General features: G+C 46.6%; 1 protein-coding gene across 1 annotated transcript in view; it reads right to left on the bottom strand.

The window, feature by feature from the left end:
* Window positions 1-24,141, bottom strand: part of unc5a (unc-5 netrin receptor A) — a gene marked incomplete at both ends in the record, with an annotated part of 421,327 nt that overhangs the window by 90,960 nt on the left and 306,226 nt on the right. The window contains 1 exon segment of the mRNA XM_084331987.1: window positions 9,244-9,408. Coding sequence (XP_084188113.1) covers window positions 9,244-9,408 — 165 coding nt within the window.

Below are 24,141 nucleotides of genomic sequence, written 5' to 3'. Positions count from 1 at the left end.
AACCCATCCATCCATCTGTCAAGTTCAAGTTTCAAGTTTTGTTTTATTTGTCACATTATAAGGCACATGTACATTACAGTGAAATGCTTGGTTCTGTATGACCCTCCTGAGATTGTGCTTCATACAGTAAAAGAGTAAAAGACCAAACACTATACAAAATATACAAAACTAAAATGTACAAAATGCAAAAAAGCTAAATGCTAAAAAGCAAATGTGTAAGAATAAATGGATAAAATATGGTGCAATGTTTAAAAAGTGTTTAAAGTGAATGTTTACGGTGAATGTTTAAAGTGAGTGTGTGCAATGCGGATGTTGTGTGCAATGAATGTAGACTGGACGAGTTAATATTACATTGAGTCCACATTGAGCAGCCTCTCTCTCTCTCTCTCTCTCTCTCTCTCTCTCTCTCTCTCTCTCTCTCTCTGTATACATGTGTGTATACAGTACATCAGAGAGGGGGCGAGAGGGGCTTAGCAGCAGCAGAGAGAGAGCGAGGAAGAGGAGGAGGAGGAGGAGGAGGCTGCACTCTTCTCATTAAACTTTGCAAATCCAATTGTCTGGGCGAGCTAAAGGCCAGGCCACGGTGTGATATTTGGACTTCAGCCGTGCACCCCCAGCTAAACACAAAACAACATCCCTCAGCAAGGAGACAGGCTGAGCAGAGCGTTGGTGATTGGATAAACATGGCCCTGGACTGGCCTGATGTCGTTTGCTATCAGAGGGTGAACCAAAGACACATACGTGTGACCTCTGATGCAAAAGATCCAATATTTCCCATTTCTCTATATCTCCCTAAATTCCTATCTGCTTTTAACAGACAAGCATCTCTCTCTCTCTCTCTCTCTCTCTCTCTCTCTCTCTCTCTCTCTCTCTCTCTCTCTCTCTCTCTCTCTCTCTCTCTCTCTCTCTCTCTCAATTCCATCTCTGCATTATAAGAGACAAGCATCTCTCTATCTCTCTCTCCATCTCCTCTCTCTCTATTTCCCCCTCTCTCTCGGTCACTCCTCTTTCTGTCACTTTCTCTTTGTTCTGTCTGTAATCTCTCGGGGCTTATCAGAGCATCACTGACTGAGGTTCTCCCAGGCCCGGCAGCAGGTATGACAGAGGAGCGATCGAAGTGGTTAACTATAACCTCGACCAGCATGCCTCGCACGGTCCTCCTGGCCCAGCCATTGATTTTCATGAAGCCGGCCGATAATTGAAATGACGTCCATCACTCTTTAATTGACACAGAGCTAATCAGCTTCTGAAATTGGATGGACTCCACTTTATTTCCCCATGAATGCTCTCTCCCTCTCTCTCTCTCTCTTAGTTTATTTTCCTCTCTTTCCGTCTGTCTCTCTGTCTATGTTTCTCTCTCAGTTTTACTCTCTCTCTATCTCTTTTTCACCCTCTCCCTCCCTGTCTCTCTCTTTCTCTATAGGGATCATCAGTTGATATGTCCCCCAATTGACATAAAGTAATTGTTGGCGAAGTGATATCTCTCTCTCTCTCTCTCTCTCTCTCTCTCTCTCTCTCTCTCTCTCTCTCTCTCTCTCTCTCTCTCTCTCTCTCTCTCTGTGTGTATGACCTCTCTATCTCTTTCTGATTGAGACCTAGTGAGAGCTATCAGAAGAGGATGAGTCAGCATGAATAAAGGCTTATAAAATGGCTCCCCACTGGGATAAAGAAATCTTGTGGTAAGAAGTACGATCCGGTCTCCCAGCGTTGGATAACCTCTGTGGGAAGCCTGGGGCAGTGACCCTTCCTCTTCTCAGGATTCCAGACGGAGACCCAGCCTACTGGAGATCTATGGATGTGATGGGCTTTTAAGCTGACCCCAGGGCAGTCACTCTTTTGGGGCGTTATTCCCCATCTTTGTGCTCACAGTATGGGTCCCGAGACTGCGGCTCCGGGGCTGCTGGTCAGGGATCAGTTTCTGACTCGAGACGACTAACTATGTACAGCCTCTGTAGATAGATGTGCGAATCCTCGCGGCATTGGCAGTCCCTACGACGTCTGTACCTGGATGTCCACACAGCCCCTCCCGTGCAATCTGCCCCCGTCTCTCTCTCTCTCCCCTGCATTGATAAATAAAAGCTTTGCAGCCTCGTGTGCCTCTCCTCCGGGCATTCATCAAGAGGGCAGAGAATATTTCTCATCCCAGGGCCAGTTGCAGTCACTCCCGGAGAGATGAATAACACTGGAGTTCTTAAGGTCAGGGAAATATGGCTACTAAAAGTCTCAGAGTGAACGTGACCATCACTATCTCCACAATACAGTCGTCCCCCTGCTAGTCACAGTAAAATATGGCCGGGGATAAACGCATGGCCCCCTGCCCCCTCCCCACCCCGATCGGCTGCTTTAGCCGTCAAATTACCCACCGTTTGCACAATAATGAAAACAGAGCAATGACAGATTAGCACTCCGAGGGTCTTAACGCAGTACACAATTCTTTTTTTAACGCAGAGGTAGAGCACTCCACCGTTTACCATTTACATAGAAATTAGAAATGAGAAATTAAACAAATTAGGCCAAATAATTTTTTTAGATTTTGTCCTTATTTTGCGAGGCAGCACATATTTTTCCCCACGCCTCTTTTTTCTTGTTGTCGTTTTCTTTTTTTGCCCCTTCAACACCTGGTGGCCATTTTTGGCTCTGGCACCGTGCCAGCAAGCTCATTATTTCCCTAAAGAGACGTGGAGGTTTATATTGCGGCGTCACCCGTTTGCTCTGCCTGGGTTAGACATGTTTGTTTTAGAGCTATAATCGCTAAGCTCACTGTTACAGACGGACCCACACAAACACCCCCGCGCGCGCACACACACACACACACACCCGCGCGCGCGCACACACACACACACCCGCGCGCGCGCACACACACACACACGCATGCACATAGTACTCTAAACAATAACCACACCTGACACGTACCTATTCCCCACTTAATGTGAGCGATTTGGGATGTTTGTGAGGTCCTCTAACTAACAGACGGCCAGGCTTGGTAGGAAGAGTAACTACAGCTCACTCCCTGCAATTATCTTCTTGAAGTACACTGGGAGAGAATGATGCTTCTTTGTTTCCGCTGGAAGTATTTCTTCATGGTGGCTAATAGCCTGCAGACATGGTTGACGCGTGGGACTTGCTGACGAGCCAAAACTGCCCTGCTATTTTTTGCTTATTATAATACTTTCATGTCCATTGTCTATATATGAACACATCTGCTGGGAGTAGATTGGGACAGACATTCTTCAGTGGCCAGCACACTGCTGTGCCTCGTCAGTGTAGACTGTCAATGACTCGGTGAGTGTGAGTGAGTGTGAGTGTGAGTGTGTGTGTGTGTGTGTGTGTGAGTGAGAGATTGAGTGCAGCATTATATGTGTGTGTGTGTGTGTGTGTGTGTGTGTGTGCATGCATGTGTTCAGCATTGTGTGTGTGCGTGTGTGTGTGTGTGTGTCTTTGTCTTCCCTCAGTAGGGAAGTAGTGACCTTTGATGATGGGCTGACTGAGCACACTGGACCAGCTACACACGCACGCACACACACACACACACACACACACACACACACACACACACACACACACACACACACACACACACACACACACACACACACACACACACACACACACACACACACACACACACACACACACACACACACACACACACACACCACCTCCCCACATCACACACGTGCACTACGTCTCTCTGATGATGTAAATCAGCGTGTGATTCAGAATCCTTTTTATTTGCCCGCCGGCCCGCGGATTTGGCCGGACCGGGGCGACAAATAACGCTCTCCTTCGCGAGACGCCACCCTGAGACGTGGCGACGCAGTCTGTACGGGAATCTCTGGGGAATACGGTCCCCTTGCTTTGACCTTTGACGTCCGTAGGGCATCCGGCGGAGCTCTCGCTTTCACGTCCATCTGGTCGGCGGTGGAGCTACGCGGCGATGCCTTCCACTCGTCTGGGAGCCGTGCTGCTTCTAATCCCCACGATATGGGCCCAATAATGACACATGGGGAGTGGCGCACACGTCATAGCCTACTTGGCTGTTTTACAAGGCAACATGTTAAGTCTGGCACATACACACACACACACACACACACACACAGACAGACACAAACACACACACACACACACACACACACACACACACACACACACACACACACACACACACACACACACACACACACACACACGCTGCTAACAATGACAAGCGTGCACGTCTACTGCCTGTGTGTGTGTGTGTGTGTGTGTGTGTGTGACATATATCTCTTTTCGTGGCAGATTTGACCCAACATGGTGCGCTACACCTAATCTGGCAGGTTCTGTTTTAATCAGAGCAGAGAGACGGTGTAATTCTCAGCTCTATTAATAGGTCAGGGCACGTCACACCTTTGCCGTAGGTGAAAAAAGACGCTATGTAACCTTAGCGCCGAGCTGCTGGCATAGCCACCAGGCCTGTGTTAATGAGGAGAGATCGTCTACTGTATTAGGTCACAGATATGAGGGCATCGGCTATCATTACAGGAAATTCTTTCATCTATACTGTTGTAGCCGTGTGAGGTGAACTCTATAGTTTCCTGTTTGTAAACACAACACCCGCCGAATCACGTGGGCTGTGGTGCTAAGAAAGTGATGACGCAGGACTCTTTGCAGAAACCAAGTGGTTGGATGACAATTTTGACTCTTTCATCTTTTACATAGCTAGCTCGGGCATGGATGGATCCGTTTAGATCACTAGCATCATGGCTAACAAATGTAAATATATTGTAGTCTGCCCCGTTGTTCCCGGCGAAGATTGTGTTCCTTTTTGCCACGTGGATGCTTACATGGGGGTAAAAAGTGCTATTTAGAACGTTTTTCAGTGGAATAACTTGTTGTTGTTGTTGTTGTTGTTACTGTACAGTGTGTTACTCCAGCCACTAGGGGGGATGTGTTTATAGTGCTGTTATACCCATTCGCTATGTAGAAGAAGTAAACTCAAGCCTCGCAGCCTGTCTGTCTATCCATCACACCGGTGCATCCAGGTGGCGTGAATACCAAACCCAGCCACATTTCTCGGAGACGCTCTCTGATTGGCCCACGCCTGTTTCTACACTGGTTAAGTTTAGGCACTCTTCGAAGTTGGTTAAGGTTAGAGTTTGTCTTAGAGCGTGACGGCAAGTTCTTTCACCGGTTAAGCTTAGGCACTCTTTTGACGTTGGTTAAGGTTAGAGTTTGTCTTAGAGCATGGCGATAGAACGCCAGGTAGTTTGCAGGCTGTTTGACGTGGAAATGGGCAAAGACACAGCTCGTCACGGATTGGGCAAACTCGTCAGTGGCCAATCAGAGATTGTCAGTCAGTGCCAATCAGAGAGCGTCTCCGAGAAATGCGGCTGGGTTTGGTATACACGCATCCAGGTGCTATGGCTATTTTTGCCAACACAGCTATTTTCTGCCTATTTTAGTGTTTTATTTTGTATTGTTTTCACCGCCAAAGTAGCTGCTACTGTACATTAGATATGACAGAGACTCACTACTGAGCTTAAGAGATTCGACGATCACTCACCCAAAACCTGTGTTTCTCCATGAAGACATTTACATTTAGTCATTTAGCTGACGCTTTTATCAGGTCAGCAGGAAGGGTGCAACTCTGGCAGCTGAGGGTAAGTAACATGGTTCATCAAACGGTGGTGAGGTGCTGCAGTCTTGAGTGCATAGTAGTAAAGACATATTAGCATAGTTTTACATTAGTTTTGTATAGTGTTTGGTCTTTATTCTTTTTACTTTTTTTTTTTTTTTACTGTATGAAGCACAATCCTAGGGGGCTCATACAGAACCAAGCAGTTCACTGTAATGTACATGTACCTTATTTGTGACGAATAAAACAAAACTTGAAACTTGAACTAGTAGGTACAGTAGTAACATAGGCAAGGTGAATTCCTAAGTAGCAGAGTGCATACTACTAAAAGACAATACGAAGGTTGGTATTTTCTTTGAAAACATTTAAAGAATAATAGTTTATGGTTATACGTTTGGGTGCATAATGTGTACCTAAAATATATATATTTTGTTGTATGTCTTCGTCTTGAGCACAAGACATAATTCTTAGCAACCTCTGGCTGAGGTAGCGGTGAAATATCCCGACTCGAATCCCCTGTGGAGTAATCACCTCGCTGCTGCAGCACAGCGCTACACATGTACTGTACACAACAACAACAGGCAACCTTCCTCCACCATGATCAAAACTGCAAAAAAGAATTTCATCAATGACAAAACTGAGGAAAACAAAAACAAACCACGTGAACTTTGGAAATTACTCAATAATCAACTAGGATGCAGTAAAAAACTTAAAACCAGATTCTCAAACATAAACATAAAAACGGACAACACGCTCATCACAGACAAGCTGGATGTAGCCAATTACTTAAACATTTTCTTCACAAACATAGCCACAACACTGGTAAACAAACTACCCTCCCACTCAGGGCTTTATGGGGTAGAACACATAGTAGCTTACTACAAAAACCTAGGGGTCCGCAAGGACGACTTCAAGCTGGAAATGGTAACAACAGATGAGGTACTCATTAAACTGAGCGCCCTCCAGCCTAACAAGGCCACTGGCCATGACAACATCCCCTCCAAATTCCTCAGAGACTCAGCAGCCGCCATCACCCCAATCATCACACACATAATAAACCTCTCCATAAAACAGGGACACGTCCCCAAGGACTTCAAAATTGCGAGGGTGACCCCTCTGCACAAAAAGGGCAGCAAATTAGACCCAGGCAACTACCGCCCTGTTTCTATTCTCACCTCCATCTCGAAAGTCATGGAAAAAATAGTCTACGAACAGGTCGAAAAGTACCTAGCGGAAAAAAATCTAATCTACGAATTCCAATCTGGCTTCAGAACATCCCACTCCACTGACACATGCCTTCTCTATTTGAATGACCACATCAAACAAGAGGTGGACGCAGGCAAATACTGCGGCATGGTCATGCTGGACCTACAAAAGGCCTTTGACACGGTCAATCACTCCATTCTGATTGACAAGCTAAAAGCAATTGGTTTTGATAGTCTATCAGTGAGCTGGATGCAATCCTACCTTGAGGGGAGGGAACAGATGGTGGAGGTAAACGGTACCCTATCCCCCCCCCTCACAGTGAGCTGTGGTGTTCCACAAGGAAGCATACTAGGACCGCTACTGTTCCTAATTTATGCAAATGACATGTCGTCAGCTTGTGACTGCAACTTGTTCCTGTTTGCGGACGACTCAGCCCTGCTGGTCTCTGACAAGAACAAGTTACAGGTTGAAAAAACCCTCAGCTCGGAACTAGGCAGAATCTGCATATGGCTCGCTGATAACAAACTATCATTACACATGGGCAAAACAGAGTCCATTCTCTTCGGTTCAAATAACAAACTCAGCAAGACCGACGGCTTCTCAGTTACAGTGGGTGACAATATTGTCACAAGGAAAGATGAAATTACCTACCTGGGTTCCATCCTAGAGGCTAATCTCTCCTGTGACAAAATGGCATCCAATGTAATAAAAAAAGTCAACCAACGAACTCGATTCTTGTACCGGATCTCCTCTCTGGTAAACAAGAATACCCTGAAGACTCTGGCAGGAGCACTCATTCAGGGGTACTACGACTATGCTTGCACCTCATGGTACCAAAGCACCTCAAAGGCGCTAAAAACAAAATTACAAACATCTCAAAACAAACTGGTCAGACTACTGCTTGACCTTACTCCTAGAACCCACCTCACCCCTGCCCACTTTGACAACCTAGGATGGCTTAGAGTAGACGACAGAGTACAGCAACTAGCAATGGGCCTGGTCTACAAGATACACTACACGACCAAGGTACCCATGTACATGTCAAAATACTTCCCAAAGGTCAGTGAATACCACGATCACAACACCAGAGGGAGCTCCACAAATCATGTTAAACCCAGATTCGGCTCAAATAAGGGACTAAACACGTTTCGCAATTATGCCACATCAATGTGGAACGCCCTACCCAAAGCTGTAAAGGAATGTGGATCACTACCCACTTTCAAAACCTCTCTCAAGGGACACCTACGGGAGACTGCAATTCAACACTGGCCCCTGTAAATATCCTAACCCAACCCCCTCCAATGTACAGTAATTTACCTAGTATGGTTTTGTCAATAGTCCAATGTACAATTTTGTTTGTTTGTACAGTGTCTCCTCCCCCCCCCCCCCCCTCAATGTACAGTTTTACTTGTTTATATAGTGTGCCCCCCCCCCCCCCCCCACCTCCAATGTAAATTACCCAGTATGGTTGTTAATATCCCAATGTACCCAACCCCCCCCCACCCAACCTCCTCCAATGTACAGTTTCTACGTCAAATGTATATACTCCCTTTTCTTGACTCCTTCTGTATCACAAACAGTACTGTATTTGCAAATCTGGTATGTCATAAATGTATAGATGTAGCAGTACTGACTATCTGTATGTCATGTATGTCATAAATGTCCTGATGAATTGAAAATGGGGGACCCTGATGTAAACAAGACGAAAGTCTTTCTCTGGTCTGCATCCCCTTAACAATTGTGTGTATTGAGCTGTACTGTATTGTACCCATTCTGCAATCTGTTAATAAAGTTTTCAATCAATCAATCAAACCAGAAACCGGGAGAAGAACGGTGAAGAAGACTCAGAAGGAGCTTCTATCCTCAGGCCATCAGGATGCTCAATGACAATAACACTATGTGTAACAAACCATCAAATACACTCACAGCACACACATCCACACGTACACACACTCACTTTAAATAAACAACTCACTGTAGCACCCACTTTACCAACTTTAGACACTTTAACACACTTTATTGGTAAAGAGATTTGCACTACAACTCATACCTCATTGCACCTTACCCTAAGTTGTACCTCATCCCATTTCTGCATTGTACTGTATATTGTATTGTAACTCAGTTACTTTCTCTCTACTCTGCATTGTATATTGTATATATGTATATTGGACACTTTTGTTTTGTTTACACTTGTTTACGTACTTGACTTTATATTTTATACTTATTTTATACTTATTTTATACTCATCTATTTTTACCTAGCACACTCTCAGGAGCATAACAGAAAGAAGCATTTCATATAAAAGTATTCTGTATTTCTGTATGACAACTAATAAAGAAACTTGAAACTTGAACTTGAATCTTTTCAACCAGCGAGGGCGTGCGGGTTGCGGTGGTATGTGAGCGGGTGCTGCTGGTACTTACTCTGTGGACACTGCTCGCTGGTGCAGTTGAGGGACTGGAGGTCGAGGCCCTGGCAGTCCTTGCCCCCGGTGCCGGGGGAGGGCTGGGTGCACTCGCGGCTCCTCCACATGGAGCAGTCTGCACCGCAGGCCGACCACTTGCTCCACTCACTCCAGCCTCCATCTACTGGGAACACACACACACAGTGAGGAGCGTTGTGTTGATTTGTCAGTGAAGTCTTGAATTGGATGCAATAACGCTGGTGGTGATTGTTTGAGTGAAAACAGCATTTTCTTTTTATAATTGAGGTCAAATAGTGTGTGTGTGTGTGTGTGTCCCCACACACAAACTCTTTCTCATACACACACACACACACACACACACACACACACACACACACACACACACACACACACACACACACACACACACACACAAGCGAACAAATAAACACACACATGCATGCGTGCACGCACACACAATGAACAAACACACACACACACACACACACACACACACACACACAAACACACCCACAATCAATCAAATCTCACACACACACAATCAATCAAATCACACACACAACACTTTTATTTTACCTCACAGGCAAACAACATGTATTGATCAGAAGCAGGGGAGCAAGCTGAGTCAGACAAGCGATAACTTCATCCCAGCGCGAGGGTCCGGCTACATTGATCCGTTTTTGGCTGTCCGTCAACCTTTGTTTTTAATTATATTTCAATGCGGAGCGTCCGTTTGTTGGACGTGTCCGTCTCCACCAGGTTTTTGTCCATTTTGACGGACAGAAGAGTTCAGAGGAGAGAGGACGAACCTCTGGGACGAGACGGATTACGTGATTACGTGTTATTCCTGCAATCACGTTATAGGTTTCAATATGAAAACAAACCGGTGGACATTAATACCTTCTGTCAAATGTCCACACGCTCAGGGACGGATCAGTGTAGCCAGGGCCCTGAGAGGGTAGAGACAGGAGCTCCAGGCGCTGGAGCCAAGATGCAGCAGCCATATATAAAAGCAGGAGAGGAACTCACATGAGACTCTGTTGCCACATGCAAATCCACTCTCTCCCAAGTGGAACGAGCATAAATATTATGCAAATCCACGCACGCACGCACACACGCACGCACCACGCATGCACGCACGCACACACACACACACACACACACACACACACACACACACACACTAACACACACACTAACACACACACTAACACACACAAATCCAGCAGGGGTGCAGAGAAACTGAAGCATGTAGCCATATTGTCTTTGTTTACATTCAATGGGAAAATCAGGTGGCAACTGAACCAAACACCACTGTTACATGAGTGCTGTGTACAGTATAATATATATTACACTGATATAATTATGGTGTATATTTTAGCGCCGCGGATATAAGAAAGAGGTCTAGCTGAGTCAATGTTGATGGTTTTGTTGAACATTTGTATTTCACAGGAGAGAAACTGTATTCAAAGAAAGCTATTAAAATAGTCTTTGAATCTAAATATACTTTCTTTGTGTTGATTTTACATTAATTCCATGATTTTACTCAAGTAAATATATGTTACAACAAGCTTCGGTCTCAAGTAGAAAAATGCTATTTTTAATCTAGATTCATCTAGATTAATTACAGAAAATTGTGAGATTAATTAGTTAATTTGTTTTAATCTATTGACAGCACTAATATATATATACATACAGTATATATATATATAAGATCAGGCTCGGTTGTCCCAGCTGGCTACACTCTGTGGAGGGAGAAACATTTGTATAAATGCCAGAAAACATGGCATAATGAAGATAATGTTCTTTAAAATGTGAAGCCTGCCAACTTCAGGTTGTAATCAGAGCCGGCATAGCTGGACCACGAACCACTTTAACAGAATTTAGAGGTCAATGGATCTAGGATTGAACGCTCTTAAGCACGCCATATAGAATGTGTACTTTTACTTTTGATATTTAAGTACATTCAATATCAAATACCTCTCTACTAGGGCGGCTAAGTGGCGCAGTGGGCAAGGCGCTCGCCACTAATGCAGGAGATGCTGGGTTCGAGCCCAGCTCCTGGCATTGCTACCAGCTTGGCTGGTCGTTCATACTAACGCAATTGGCAGTGTTAGGGGTGGGAAGCTGGTGGGTGGGGATCGGACGTTGTGGACAGCGACTCCTACAGGTCGGTTGGTGCGCCTGCGCAGCAGAATCAGGAAGCAACGGGGGCGTCGTGTCCCTCCCACGCAGACCCTCGCCGCTCAGAGATCGCGCTGTGCAGGTGAAAAGATGCGACGGCTGCCTCCTCGAGTACCGGAGGGGACACGTGATTTTCGTCCACATTGCAGCCGGCCTGTGGGAGGCATGGCCTAACAGCGTTCGAGACAGGGGAGGGTAGAATTGGACGATACGAAATTGGGATGGGAGAAAAATAGAAAATGGGAGAAAAGTAGATAAAAAAACAAACAAAAAAATACCTCTCTACTTTGGCTTAAGTAGAATTTTGAATGGAGGACCTTTACCAGAGTACTATTTTATCTGGGTATTTGTACTTAAGTAAAGAAACCGTGTACTTCTTCCACCACTGACACAGATAACTACAGATAGTGTGCTCACACACACACACACACACCACACACCACACACCACCACACACACACACACACACACACACACACACACACACACACACACACACACACACACACACACACACACACACACACACACACACACACACACACACACACACACACACACACACACACACACACACACACACACACACACACACACACACACACACACACACACACACACACACACACACACACACACACACACACACACACACACACACACACACACACACACACACACACACACACACACACACACACACACACACACACACACACACAATGAATTAGTTGAGCCAAATTGGGACCTGGATGTGAGAGGAGGTTTAGGCAATAAGAGAGTTGTATTTCAGAGATAACAGCTGTGGTCAGAGTCTAGTACTCTAGTGGTACAGATTTAGAAATGGTTTCAACCAGAATAGCTGAATAGTTGACTTGAGAAAGGAATTTAAATCGACAACATCCTCCTGTGTATTGTGGATTATCTACAGTAGGTCTCACCTCGACCATCTCTATGAGGGCAATGCATCACACGCCATTATAAGACGCACATGGTCAATACTGGGGTGGTCACAGAACGTAATGTTCCTAAACGTTAATTCTGGACGTTAGACAGGCCACACTAGGGGATCAACAGCTGGTGGGGGTTGGGAGACATGGGGGTCTCTGGTCACATGACCATCTAGGGTCAGTTTTAGGGACGTAGGGGCAAGACGAACTCATGTATGAAAACGTAAAAGCTGAGACCGAATTTAGAGAAGATTGGAGGACGACCAGACCAGGACAGATGGTATGGGCCAGGACATATCGGGTGGAACTCTTGTGTCGCTTGTTCTGTGTTTGTCAATTAGCTTAGGCCACTTAATAATGAATTGGGTATCAATTAAGTCAGTCTCTCCAATACAATAATTCTCTTGTCATCTTATTTACCACTATGTGTCAATAATCAATCATTTGTTTGCGCTATATGATAAAGTCATTGCATTATTATTGTAAAATTGTCATAAGATGTGAAATGATTCAAATGATTAAAATGGAATATGATCATTGAAAGAAGTAGTTTGTGTAACCTATTATGCAACAAGAATACACACACACACACACACACACATGCATGGATGCACACATGCATGCACGTACAGAGACACACACACACACACACACGCACGCACTCTCCTATTGTCACTAGCAAGTAAGCTGCTCCTCTCACTACACGAGTGTTACCTTTACTGCATTATATCCCAATGCAACACAGGACTGGTGTACAAAGTGCAGCCGCAACTCCCGCCCCCTCGCCTGTCCCCGTGTGTGTCAGGTACCAATGAACACGACAACGCCGCGGCATTATAACAAAGGAAACAAAACAAAGGCAAGCGGGCTGGGAAGTAGCCCACGAGGTCACCGCAGAAGAAATATCGGGTGCTTGGGCTCACGTCAGGAAAAGGGAGGCCATTTTGCGAAGGTGAGGGTAATTTGCCGCTGCGGCCAGGAGGGCTGGCGGCTGGGAGTTATATGGAGAATGACACAGTGGCAGTCCTGGGGAAGGTTACCATAGGGCTAGTGGAGGAAAGAGCCTTAATGAGGTCTCATGGGAGAAACACACGCTCCCCCCCGTCCCCTCTCTCTCTCTCTCTCCCTCTCTCCAATTCCCTCTCCCTCGCTCTCCCAAACGGTGCGAGGGAGAGCAGACGGTAATCACTACAGAGCTACCTTATACACACACACCCACACACACACACACACATGCCTGCGTGCTTGCGCAATGACAGCCCCAGCCTAGCCCCCCCCCCCCCCCCCCCCGCTGACCTACAGATCCGAAAAGCTTTAGCTCTCATTAATCCTGGCGATCTGCGGAGCACGGGGGGGTCGCGACCCCATGAGAGCGTAGGCTGACCCGGAGCAGGTCAGGGGCTTTGGTTAATAATACATGAGTGAAAAGGTGAGGCGCTATTTCAGGGCGGGATACCCATTACCGTCTAATGGTACGGAGTAACGGCGCCACCGTATTTGGTTTCAGAGCAGGTCTTTCCAGACGAGGAAGCTGTTCTCGAATTGGCGCCGAGAGCCGAGGTGTGGAGAAACGTGATGATGATGATGATGCGACCCGGCTGCATCCGTCTGTCAAGTTGATAATCGATATCAAAAACGGCGTGAGTCGAAACGTGCGCTCATCTGTTATTCTTTAACGCAACACACCGTCAACTAATAAATACGTTGTGAGGATTTAATTGCATCTGATTATAGACCCTTTCACTGGAATTCCGTTGCTATAGGGAATGGTTTGAACCCAAGGGTATTCCCTAGCTGCCATCTATTGCATTAGAAAACATTGCAAAGGGAAATTAACCTTTACGGATGTTACTCTCGAGTTGAACCCCCGTGTCTATAGCCGACTGAATCAGTCCCGAGACGTGTCTAAAAAAGTATATCGGAATTCATGGAATGGAACCGAATCGAACCAAACCGCTGTCAAGATGCACGATTCTATGGTAAATGTCCAAACTCCCCCCCACCCAACCCCCTCCAATGTACAGTTTCTTCCCCCTCAAATGTATATATTCTCTTTTAGAATCTCTGTCTCTTAAACAGTATTGTATATTTGTATATCTTGTATGTCATAAATGTCTGGATGTAACAGTAGTACTGTATGTCGTGTATGTCATAAGTGTCATGATGAAGTGAAAATGGGGGGCCCTGATGTAAACAAGACGAAAGTCTTTCTCTGGTCTGCATCCCCTTAACAAGTGTGTATTGAGCCGTACTGTATTGTACCCATTCTGCAATCTGTTAATAAAGTTTTCAATCAATCAATCAATCAATTCTATGATGCATTGGACTGTTCAATTCTGAATCAAATCAGAAGTTGGATGGAAACATTACACCCCTAACCGTAGGCATATTAATCCTTTAGCACAGGTCTAGAATATTAGATCATTACAGTTGGCTTCTCATACAAATGTGCATATTTTGTCTGCATCTGTGTGCTTTCAACTGATGTATGCTCAATTTGTATGCAGCCATTAGAATCATCTGAATCTCTTTATAGCTAAAAAAACTGTACTGTATTTACACTCAAATGAGTGCAAATGTGTCTTGCATGCTCCGTGCGCTTGCATAATAAGTGTCCCTACCAAAGCTCAAATCAAATCTACGCCCCTGTGTATGTTGGCCTGTGTGGATATGAGTGTGTATGTATGTATGTATGTATGTATGTATGTATGTATGTATGTATGTATGTATGTATGTATGTATGTATGTATGTATGTATGTATGTATGTATGTATGTATGTATGTATGTATGTATGTATGTATGTATGTATGTATGTATGTATGTATGTATGTATGTATGTATGTATGTATGTATGTATGTATGTATGTATTTACGTATGTACATACAGGATATCTGCATTCAGGCTATAGGCCTATATTTTTTAAAGAAAATAGGCGTACATCTGCCAATACCGATAGTTGGTTGTTTATGCCTATGTTTGTCATCTGCCTAAACATATCAACAAACACAATTTCAATTAAACTACATGACCTTCAAGTGTAGACACATGTAGATCTGTACCGAAAACAATTACCACCAACCATTGTTGTGTGGCATTAAAGTATCTTGTTGTTGTTGTCTTGTTGTTGTAGATACCACTAGTACATTATTTACACTAATCAAACCTTGGACTCAAATAACGAATAGGGGCGACGGTGAATTTGAATTTATTTCCTAAAGATGTTCAGCTAATTGGAAAGGATGATGGCAATGTAGTCCTTGCCCTTGAAACTCCACACGCCTAACCATAGCCTACGGTATGTTGTTCTGACTATACGGGTCTGATGTTTCATTAAACGGTATGATGACTATAACACAAGAGACGGCTACCGGTGAATATGAACATATGTGCTGAAACGCTGGAAGAGTGCCAACAGTCACATGCCTTTTTACATAGTAATACAGTGGCACTATAGGTCTGACTGTACATGAAATAGTATGATGAATAAAATCAGGCAGACATCGGTCTGAATATGAACATAGCTCCTGCGAACAGTAGAAGGTGCCAACAGTCATATCCCTCTTTACATAAGCCTTGGTAATACAGTGGCACTATAGGTCATTAACTAGTATGATGAATAACACAAGTTAGAGGAGCTTGGAACATAAGTTAGAGGAGCTTGAAAATAACGTGAACTAGTATTTTTGTAATTATTTATTTATCTTTTGCTGTAGTGGATATATATATTTTTTTTATATTGATAGATAACTTATTACATATTAATATGATATTGTAAGGAAGGGGCAGGACCAGATAGGCTTTGCTTCTTATCAAATCAAATCAAATCAAACACCAGGTCAATGTGGCTGAATATAAACCTGCCGCTGGAACAGTGGAAGGATGCCAAGAGTCCCATCCCTGTTGACATACTGCAGGCCTACTCGTGTTTCTCCCTCTTGACGTCCTCAGAGTAACTAGTTGTAGTTACGTAGTTTGATTCCCTGAGTTGGGAGTGGGAGGCTTCCTGGGTAAACAAACGTCACCCCCCCCCCCCCCCCCCCCCATTACGCAATCAAGTTCATAGCAGCAGAAGAAGAAGAACACCGTCACCTTAAAGGGGAACTATTTTACTATTTCTTTCACTATTTGGGCACTTTTACACAATTCCTGTGAGTCTATGGAACACCTCTGTAATATATATATATTTTTTTTTATTCATTGTTTTGTATTTCTAATCAAGTCCTCAAAAACAGCATTTTTCTACCTCAAGATTTCGAGCTGTTTTGAGCCTGGGCTCCTAAACCACTGCGGAGCGTCGTCTTCGCCTGAACATTAACATGCAGCGGTGACTATATGACATCACATATAGGCACATTTTCAAACGACTCAGTTCAGTGAGGGTGAATATTGTGAAAGGAGAATTGGAAGAATGCGCCAATATGAGAATTTTTAGACATAGATCATATTAATATAAGTTCACATAGCTAGGAAACAATGCTAAACACTCAAAAAGGCCATTTATAAGATAGTTCCCCTTTAAGCAGCCTCTCAGTATTAACATTCATTATTGTAACAGCGTTGGATAAGGATAGTGTGCTTATACGCACGCACGTGCGGCGTGTGCGTATAAGCAAACTATCCTTATCCAATGCTGTTACAATAATGAAATGCACGCACGGTCATACCTTCTTCTCTGTGTTGCCATGGCAATCAGAAAATGTGACTGAAGTTACAAATGCAAGTTAAAAAAAAAACGAAATCGTCAATGGCAACCAGATAAACAAATAATGTATTAATTAGTCAAGAACGTGTATAGCCACGCCCAGCCAGTAAAAGGGACGGGCGTCTTTCAACTGACGTTTCACGGTACGTATGTGTGTTGGCCTGTGTGTGTCTACAGTATGTGTGATGGGTTGCTGATGCTGACACAGCTCAGGTCCTGAATAAATGGTAAATGGCTGCATTTATATAGCAGCTTTTATCCAAAGCGCTTTACAATTTGTTCCTCACATTTGACCCATTCACTCACACGTTCACACACAGACGGCGGAGGGCGACCATGCAAGGTGCCAACCTGCACATCGGGAGCAATTAGGGGGGTTAAGTGTCTTGCTCTTAACACTTCAACACGTTGCCCCGGGAGGAGCAGGAATCGAACCTGGGAACCTCCGAATTACCAGACGACTGCGCTACCTCCTGAGCCACTGTCGCCCCCAGGCCCTGTAAGCAGTCGGTTCCATTTGGCAGAGAGAGCGGAACCAACCAGATAATTGTCCTTGTTTGGCATTGAGTGGACCCATCCGTGCGCCTGCGGGCTTATTATTCAGGCTGGGGGATGAGTCTGATTGAACAGAGAATTACAGCGGTATCATGAATATATTATGTCGCCCCTTCAGTTTATTAAACTACTGTGAAATAAAGAGATGAGATCAACATCAGCCTTGATGGGGTGATGAAATTCAACTTCTCTTTTTCCACCACAAAGCAAGACTAATGACCATGCAGATTACATTTCCAAACAAGGAGATTGGAGTGCAAACAGGGTGCCGTCGATGCGTGCGCCGCCGACATGCGACAACCGGCGCGCGCGTGCGCGGGGGGAGGGGGGTGGTAGACGGGAAGCGCGGTAAACAGCGTTTGATGGTCAATCTCGGTCCGAACACTCGTTGGAAATGCTTCATTAACGAAGGGGGCTTTGACACAGCCGCGCATACTGGCGGGAGATCGTAATGGGATCTCATTTAATCAAAGAGGGATGGTCAACAATCGGAATAAATGCAGGGAGACAGTTAAATAGTTGTAATTCCTTGCAAATCTTTTAACATTGTCGAGGAGCCATGATTTATTTCTTCACTTTTTCTCCTTATTTTCTATTTTTCTCCCATCCCAATTTCGTTGTTTCCAATTCTCCCCTCCCCTGTCTTGAACGTTGCTCGCATATGCCCCCCACAGGTCTGTCGTAGGGAGGATAGAAGCCTTGCATCACGCGTCCCCTCCGGTACACGAGGAGGCAGCCTGTCACATCTTTTCACCTGCCAGCACGGACTCTCTTTGGCGAGGTGTGTAACGTGTGGGAGGCGCACACTACCCCCGCCATTTCCTGTCTCTGCTGTGCAGGCGTCCCCCAACCGACCTGTAGGAGTCGCTGTCCACAATGTCCAGATTACCACCCATCGACTTCCACCCGCTGGCTCTGCCAATTGAGCCAGTATGACGGCCGGTCCAAGCCGGAGGAAACACCGACAGCCGGATTTGAACCCGGTGTCTCTTGCGTTGGTGACGAGCGCAATGTCCGCTGCGCCACCCAGCCGCCCTATTTGAAATTTTTTCTTAAAATTGTGTCCGCTACTAATGCATTTTAGCTGTGAAGGTAGCAAATTCCAATTTGTGGCTCCCCATATTTGTTTTGAACGTTCCGGTTCCGTTACTTCTCACCAGACTGCCTCGAGTCGACGACGGGTGCGAGAATAGAAGCGCCGTCCACAGCCATTCACGTTTCTCTCCGGTGATAGATAGTTGGTGCTGGCACAAAGGCACCACGGCTTTTCCAATCACACGGCACAACAGGTTTTGGGTGGGGTCGGCTTACGAGAGGGGGGGGGTTATTTGGACAGGTTGTCTGCGAGGGAAGCAAAGGCCACCCGACCGCTCTTGGCGCGGCAGCGGGAGGCCTTATTTGGAGGCTGCGCTGTTGAAAATCACAATGGCCACCGTCGGACACAGACCCGAGGCCATCGGAACGCCTGCGGCTGCCGTGTCCTTCGGGGGAAACGCAAGGTCGACAATTACCACTGAGACCGGTGGGCCGCCCTCTCGTCTCCCACTGTCCTGTCAAAACGCGCACGTGTGCACAGTAACCGCCCCCCTAATCCTAATGTTCAGACCGCTGGAAGGCAAGAAAAAGCCTCTGAAACCAAGAGACCCGGAGGGCGTTTTGGACAGAAGAGGCGACGAGACAGTGAATCAGCATCGCCAAACCTTATTTGTGTCGTTTTTAGGGTCGATACTCACGTTTTCCCAATTCGATTCGATTTACGATTCTTTGTGCGTTAATTATGTATTCATACGACGGAGCTAGATAGGCGCCACGGCGCAGCATGGTTTGGTCGTGAACAATGAAAAAAGAGACCTAGGGAGTAGAACAAGAGAAGGAGAATCGATTGAGACTATAATCAGTACCAGAGACGTGAGGAAGCACACTGACAAGCGGAATCCTTGTACTTGTATTCATTAAGGACACCGTTAAGCGCATCGCTATAAGGGAGTGTTGTTATATTACCCACAGCAGCAGCGGCATCTGGAGAAGTGTGGGGGCGGAGATGAGCACAAGTGGACATAAGGAAATGACACAGCAGGGGCGTCTGGGTAGTGATGAGCTAAAACCACTCGCCTACCACGACAGAGAGTCGGGTCCAGCATGTGGTAGTCTACACCCTCCCCAGACCGACAGTAGGGCAGCATGTGGTAGTCTACACCCTCCCCAGACTGACAGTAGGGCAGCATGTGGTAGTCTACACCCTCCCCAGACCAACAGTAGGGCAGCATGTGGTATAGTCTACACCCTCCCCAGACCAACAGTAGGGCAGCATGTGGTAGTCTACACCCTCCCCAGACTGACAGTAGGGCAGCATGTGGTAGTCTACACCCTCCCCAGACTGACAGTAGGGCAGCATGTGGTAGTCTACACCCTCCCCAGACTGACAGTAGGGCAGCATGTGGTAGTCTACACCCTCCCCAGACTGACAGTAGGGCAGCATGTGGTAGTCTACACCCTCCCCAGACTGACAGTAGGGCAGCATGTGGTAGTCTACACCCTCCCTGCACAAAAAGGGCAGCAAATTAGACCCGGGTAACTACCGCCCTGTTTCTATCCTTACATCCATCTCGAAAGTCATGGAAAAAATAGTATACGAACAGATCGAAAAGTACCTCGCGGAAAAAAATCTAATCTACGAATTCCAATCTGGCTTCAGAACATCCCACTCCACTGACACATGCCTTCTCTACTTGAACGACCACATCAAACAAGAGGTGGACGCGGGCAAATACTGCGGCATGGTCATGCTGGACCTACAAAAGGCCTTCGACACTGTCAATCACACCATTCTGATTGACAAGCTAAAAGCAATTGGTTTTGATAGTTTATCAGTGAGCTGGATACAATCCTACCTGGAGGGGAGGGAACAGATGGTGGAAGTAAACGGCACCCTATCCCCCCCCTCACAGTGAGCTGTGGTGTTCCACAAGGAAGCATACTAGGACCGCTACTATTCCTAATTTATGCAAATTACATGTCGTCAGCTTGTGACTGCAACTTGTTCCTGTTTGCGGACGACTCAGCCCTGCTGGTCTCTGACAAGAACAAGTTACAGGTTGAAAAAGCCCTCAGCTCGGAACTAGGCAAAATCTGCATATGGCTCGCCGACAACAAACTATCATTACACATGGGCAAAACAGAGTCCATTCTCTTCGGTTCAAATAACAAACTCAGCAAGACCGACGGCTTCTCGGTTACAGTGGGTGACAATATTATCACAAGGAAAGATGAAATTACCTACCTGGGTTCCATCCTAGAGGCTAATCTTTCCTGTGACAAAATGGCATCCAATGTAATAAAAAAAGTCAACCAACGAACGCGATTCTTGTACCGGATCTCCTCTCTGGTAAACAAGAATACCCTGAAGACTCTAGCAGGAGCACTCATTCAAGGGTACTACGACTATGCTTGCACCTCATGGTACCAAAGCACCTCAAAGGCACTAAAAAACAAATTACAAACATCTCAAAACAAGCTAGTCAGACTACTACTTGACCTGACTCCTAGAACCCACCTCACCCCTGCCCACTTTGACAACCTAGGATGGCTTAGAGTAGACGACCGAGTACAGCAACTTGCAATGGGCCTGGTCTACAAGATACACTACGCGACCAAGGTACCCATGTACATGTCAAAATACTTCCCAAAGGTCAGTGAATACCACGATCACAACACCAGAGGGAGCTCCACAAATCATGTAAAACCCAGATTCGGCTCAAACAAGGGACTAAACACGTTGCACAATTATGCCACATCAATGTGGAACGCCCTACCTAAAGCTGTAAAGGAATGTGAATCACTACCCACTTTCAAAAACACTCTCAAAAAACACCTACGTGAGACTGCAATTCGAAACTGGCCCCTACAAATGTCCTAACCTAGTTGTACAGTAAATTACCAAGTAAGGCTTTGTCAATATTCCAATGTACAGTGTAAAATGTGTGTGTGTCCCCTACCCAACCCCCCCCCCCCCCCCACCTCCAATGTACAGCCCTCACCCAACCCACCCAACCCCACCCCACACATCCAACCTCCTCCAATGTACAGTTTCTACGCCAAATGTATATACACTCCTTTTCTGGACACTTTTGTATCACAAACAGTACTGTATTTGCAAATCTGATATGTCATAAATGTATAGATGTAGCAGTACTGTCTATCTGTATGTCATGTATGTCATATATGTTATGATGAATTGAAAATGGGGGACCCTGATGTAAACAAGACGAAAGTCTTTCTCTGGTCTGCATCCCCTTAACAATTGTATGTATTGAGCTGTACTGTACTGTACCCATTCTGCAATCTGTTAATAAACTTTTCAATCAATCAATCAATCAATCCCCAGACCAACAGTAGGGCAGCATGTGGTATAGTCTACACCCTCCCCAGACCAACAGTAGGGCAGCATGTGGTAGTCTACACCCTCCCCAGACCGACAGTAGGGCAGCATGTGGTAGTCTACACCCTCCCCAGACAGACAGTAGGGCAGCATGTGGTAGTCTACACCCTCCCCAGACCGACAGTAGGGCAGCATGTGGTAGTCTACACCCTCCCCAGACCGATAGTAGGGCAGCATGTGGTAGTCTACACCCTCCCCAGATGGACAGTAGGGCAGCATGTGGTAGTCTACACCCTCCCCAGACCGACAGTAGGGCAGCATGTGGTAGTCTACACCCTCCACAGATGGACAGTAGGGCAGCATGTGGTAGTCTACACCCTCCCCAGACCAACAGTAGGGCAGCATGTGGTAGTCTACACCCTCCCCAGATGGACAGTAGGGCAGCATGTGATAGTCTACACCCTCCCCAGACCAACAGTAGGGCAGCATGTGGTAGTCTACACCCTCCCCAGACCGACAGTAGGGCAGCATGTGGTATAGTCTACACCCTCCCCAGACCAACAGTAGGGCAGCATGTGGTATAGTCTACACCCTCCCCAGACCGACAGTAGGGCAGCATGTGGTAGTCTACACCCTCCCCAGACCAACAGTAGGGTAGCATGTGGTCGTCTACACCCTCCCCAGACCGACAGTAGGGCAGCATGTGGTAGTCTACACCCTCCCCAGACCGACAGTAGGGCAGCATGTGGTATAGTCTACACCCTCGCCAGACCGACAGTAGGGCAGCATGTGGTATAGTCTACACCCTCCCCAGACCGACAGTAGGGCAGCATGTGGTATAGTCTACACCCTCCCCAGACCGACAGTAGGGCAGCATGTGGTAGTCTACACCCTCCCCAGACCGACAGTAGGGCAGCATGTGGTAGTCTACACCCTCCCCAGACCAACAGTAGGGCAGCATGTGGTAGTCTACACCCTCCCCAGACCGACAGTAGGGCAGCATGTGGTATATTCTACACCCTCCCCAGACTGACAGTAGGGCAGCATGTGGTAGTCTACACCCTCCCCAGACCGACAGTAGGGCAGCATGTTGTAGTCTACACCCTCCCCAGACCGACAGTAGGGCAGCATGTGGTATAGTCTACACCCTCCCCAGACCGACAGTAGGGCAGCATGTGGTAGTCTACACCCTCCCCAGACCGACAGTAGGGCAGCATGTGGTGGTCTACACCCTCCCCAGACCGACAGTAGGGCAGCATGTGGTATAGTCTACACCCTCCCCAGACTGACAGTAGGGCAGCATGTGGTAGTCTACACCCTCCCCAGACAGTAGGTCAGCATGTGGTAGTCTACACCCTCCCCAGACAGTAGGTCAGCATGTGGTATAGTCTACACCCTCCCCAGACCGACAGTAGGGCAGCATGTGGTAGTCTACACCCTCCCCAGACCGACAGTAGGGCAGCATGTGGTATAGTCTACACCCTCCCCAGACCGACAGTAGGGCAGCATGTGGTAGTCTACACCCTCCCCAGACCGACAGTAGGGCAGCATGTGGTAGTCTACACCCTCCCCAGACCAACAGTAGGGTAGCATGTGGTAGTCTACACCCTCCCCAGACCGACAGTAGGGCAGCATGTGGTAGTCTACACCCTCCCCAGACCGACAGTAGGGCAGCATGTGGTATAGTCTACACCCTCCCCAGACCGACAGTAGGGCAGCATGTGGTATAGTCTACACCCTCCCCAGACAGTAGGTCAGCATGTGGTAGTCTACACCCTCCCCAGACCGACAGTAGGGCAGCATGTGGTATAGTCTACACCCTCCCCAGACCGACAGTAGGGCAGCATGTGGTATAGTCTACACCCTCCCCAGACCGACAGTAGGGCAGCATGTGGTAGTCTACACCCTCCCCAGACCGACAGTAGGGCAGCATGTGGTAGTCTACACCCTCCCCAGACCGACAGTAGGGCAGCATGTGGTAGTCTACACCCTCCCCAGACCGACAGTAGGGCAGCATGTGGTAGTCTACACCCTCCCCAGACCGACAGTAGGGCAGCATGTGGTATAGTCTACACCCTCCCCAGACCGACAGTAGGGCAGTGCAACAACCGGCACTGTGATACAC

Source organism: Notolepis coatsorum, assembly GCF_963971535.1.
Source record: "Notolepis coatsorum genome assembly, chromosome: 16".
In the NCBI taxonomy this organism is placed as follows: domain Eukaryota; kingdom Metazoa; phylum Chordata; class Actinopteri; order Aulopiformes; family Paralepididae; genus Notolepis; species Notolepis coatsorum.
Note: the sequence above shows the minus strand (reverse complement) of the source record. Positions and strands in the feature narration are given on the sequence as shown.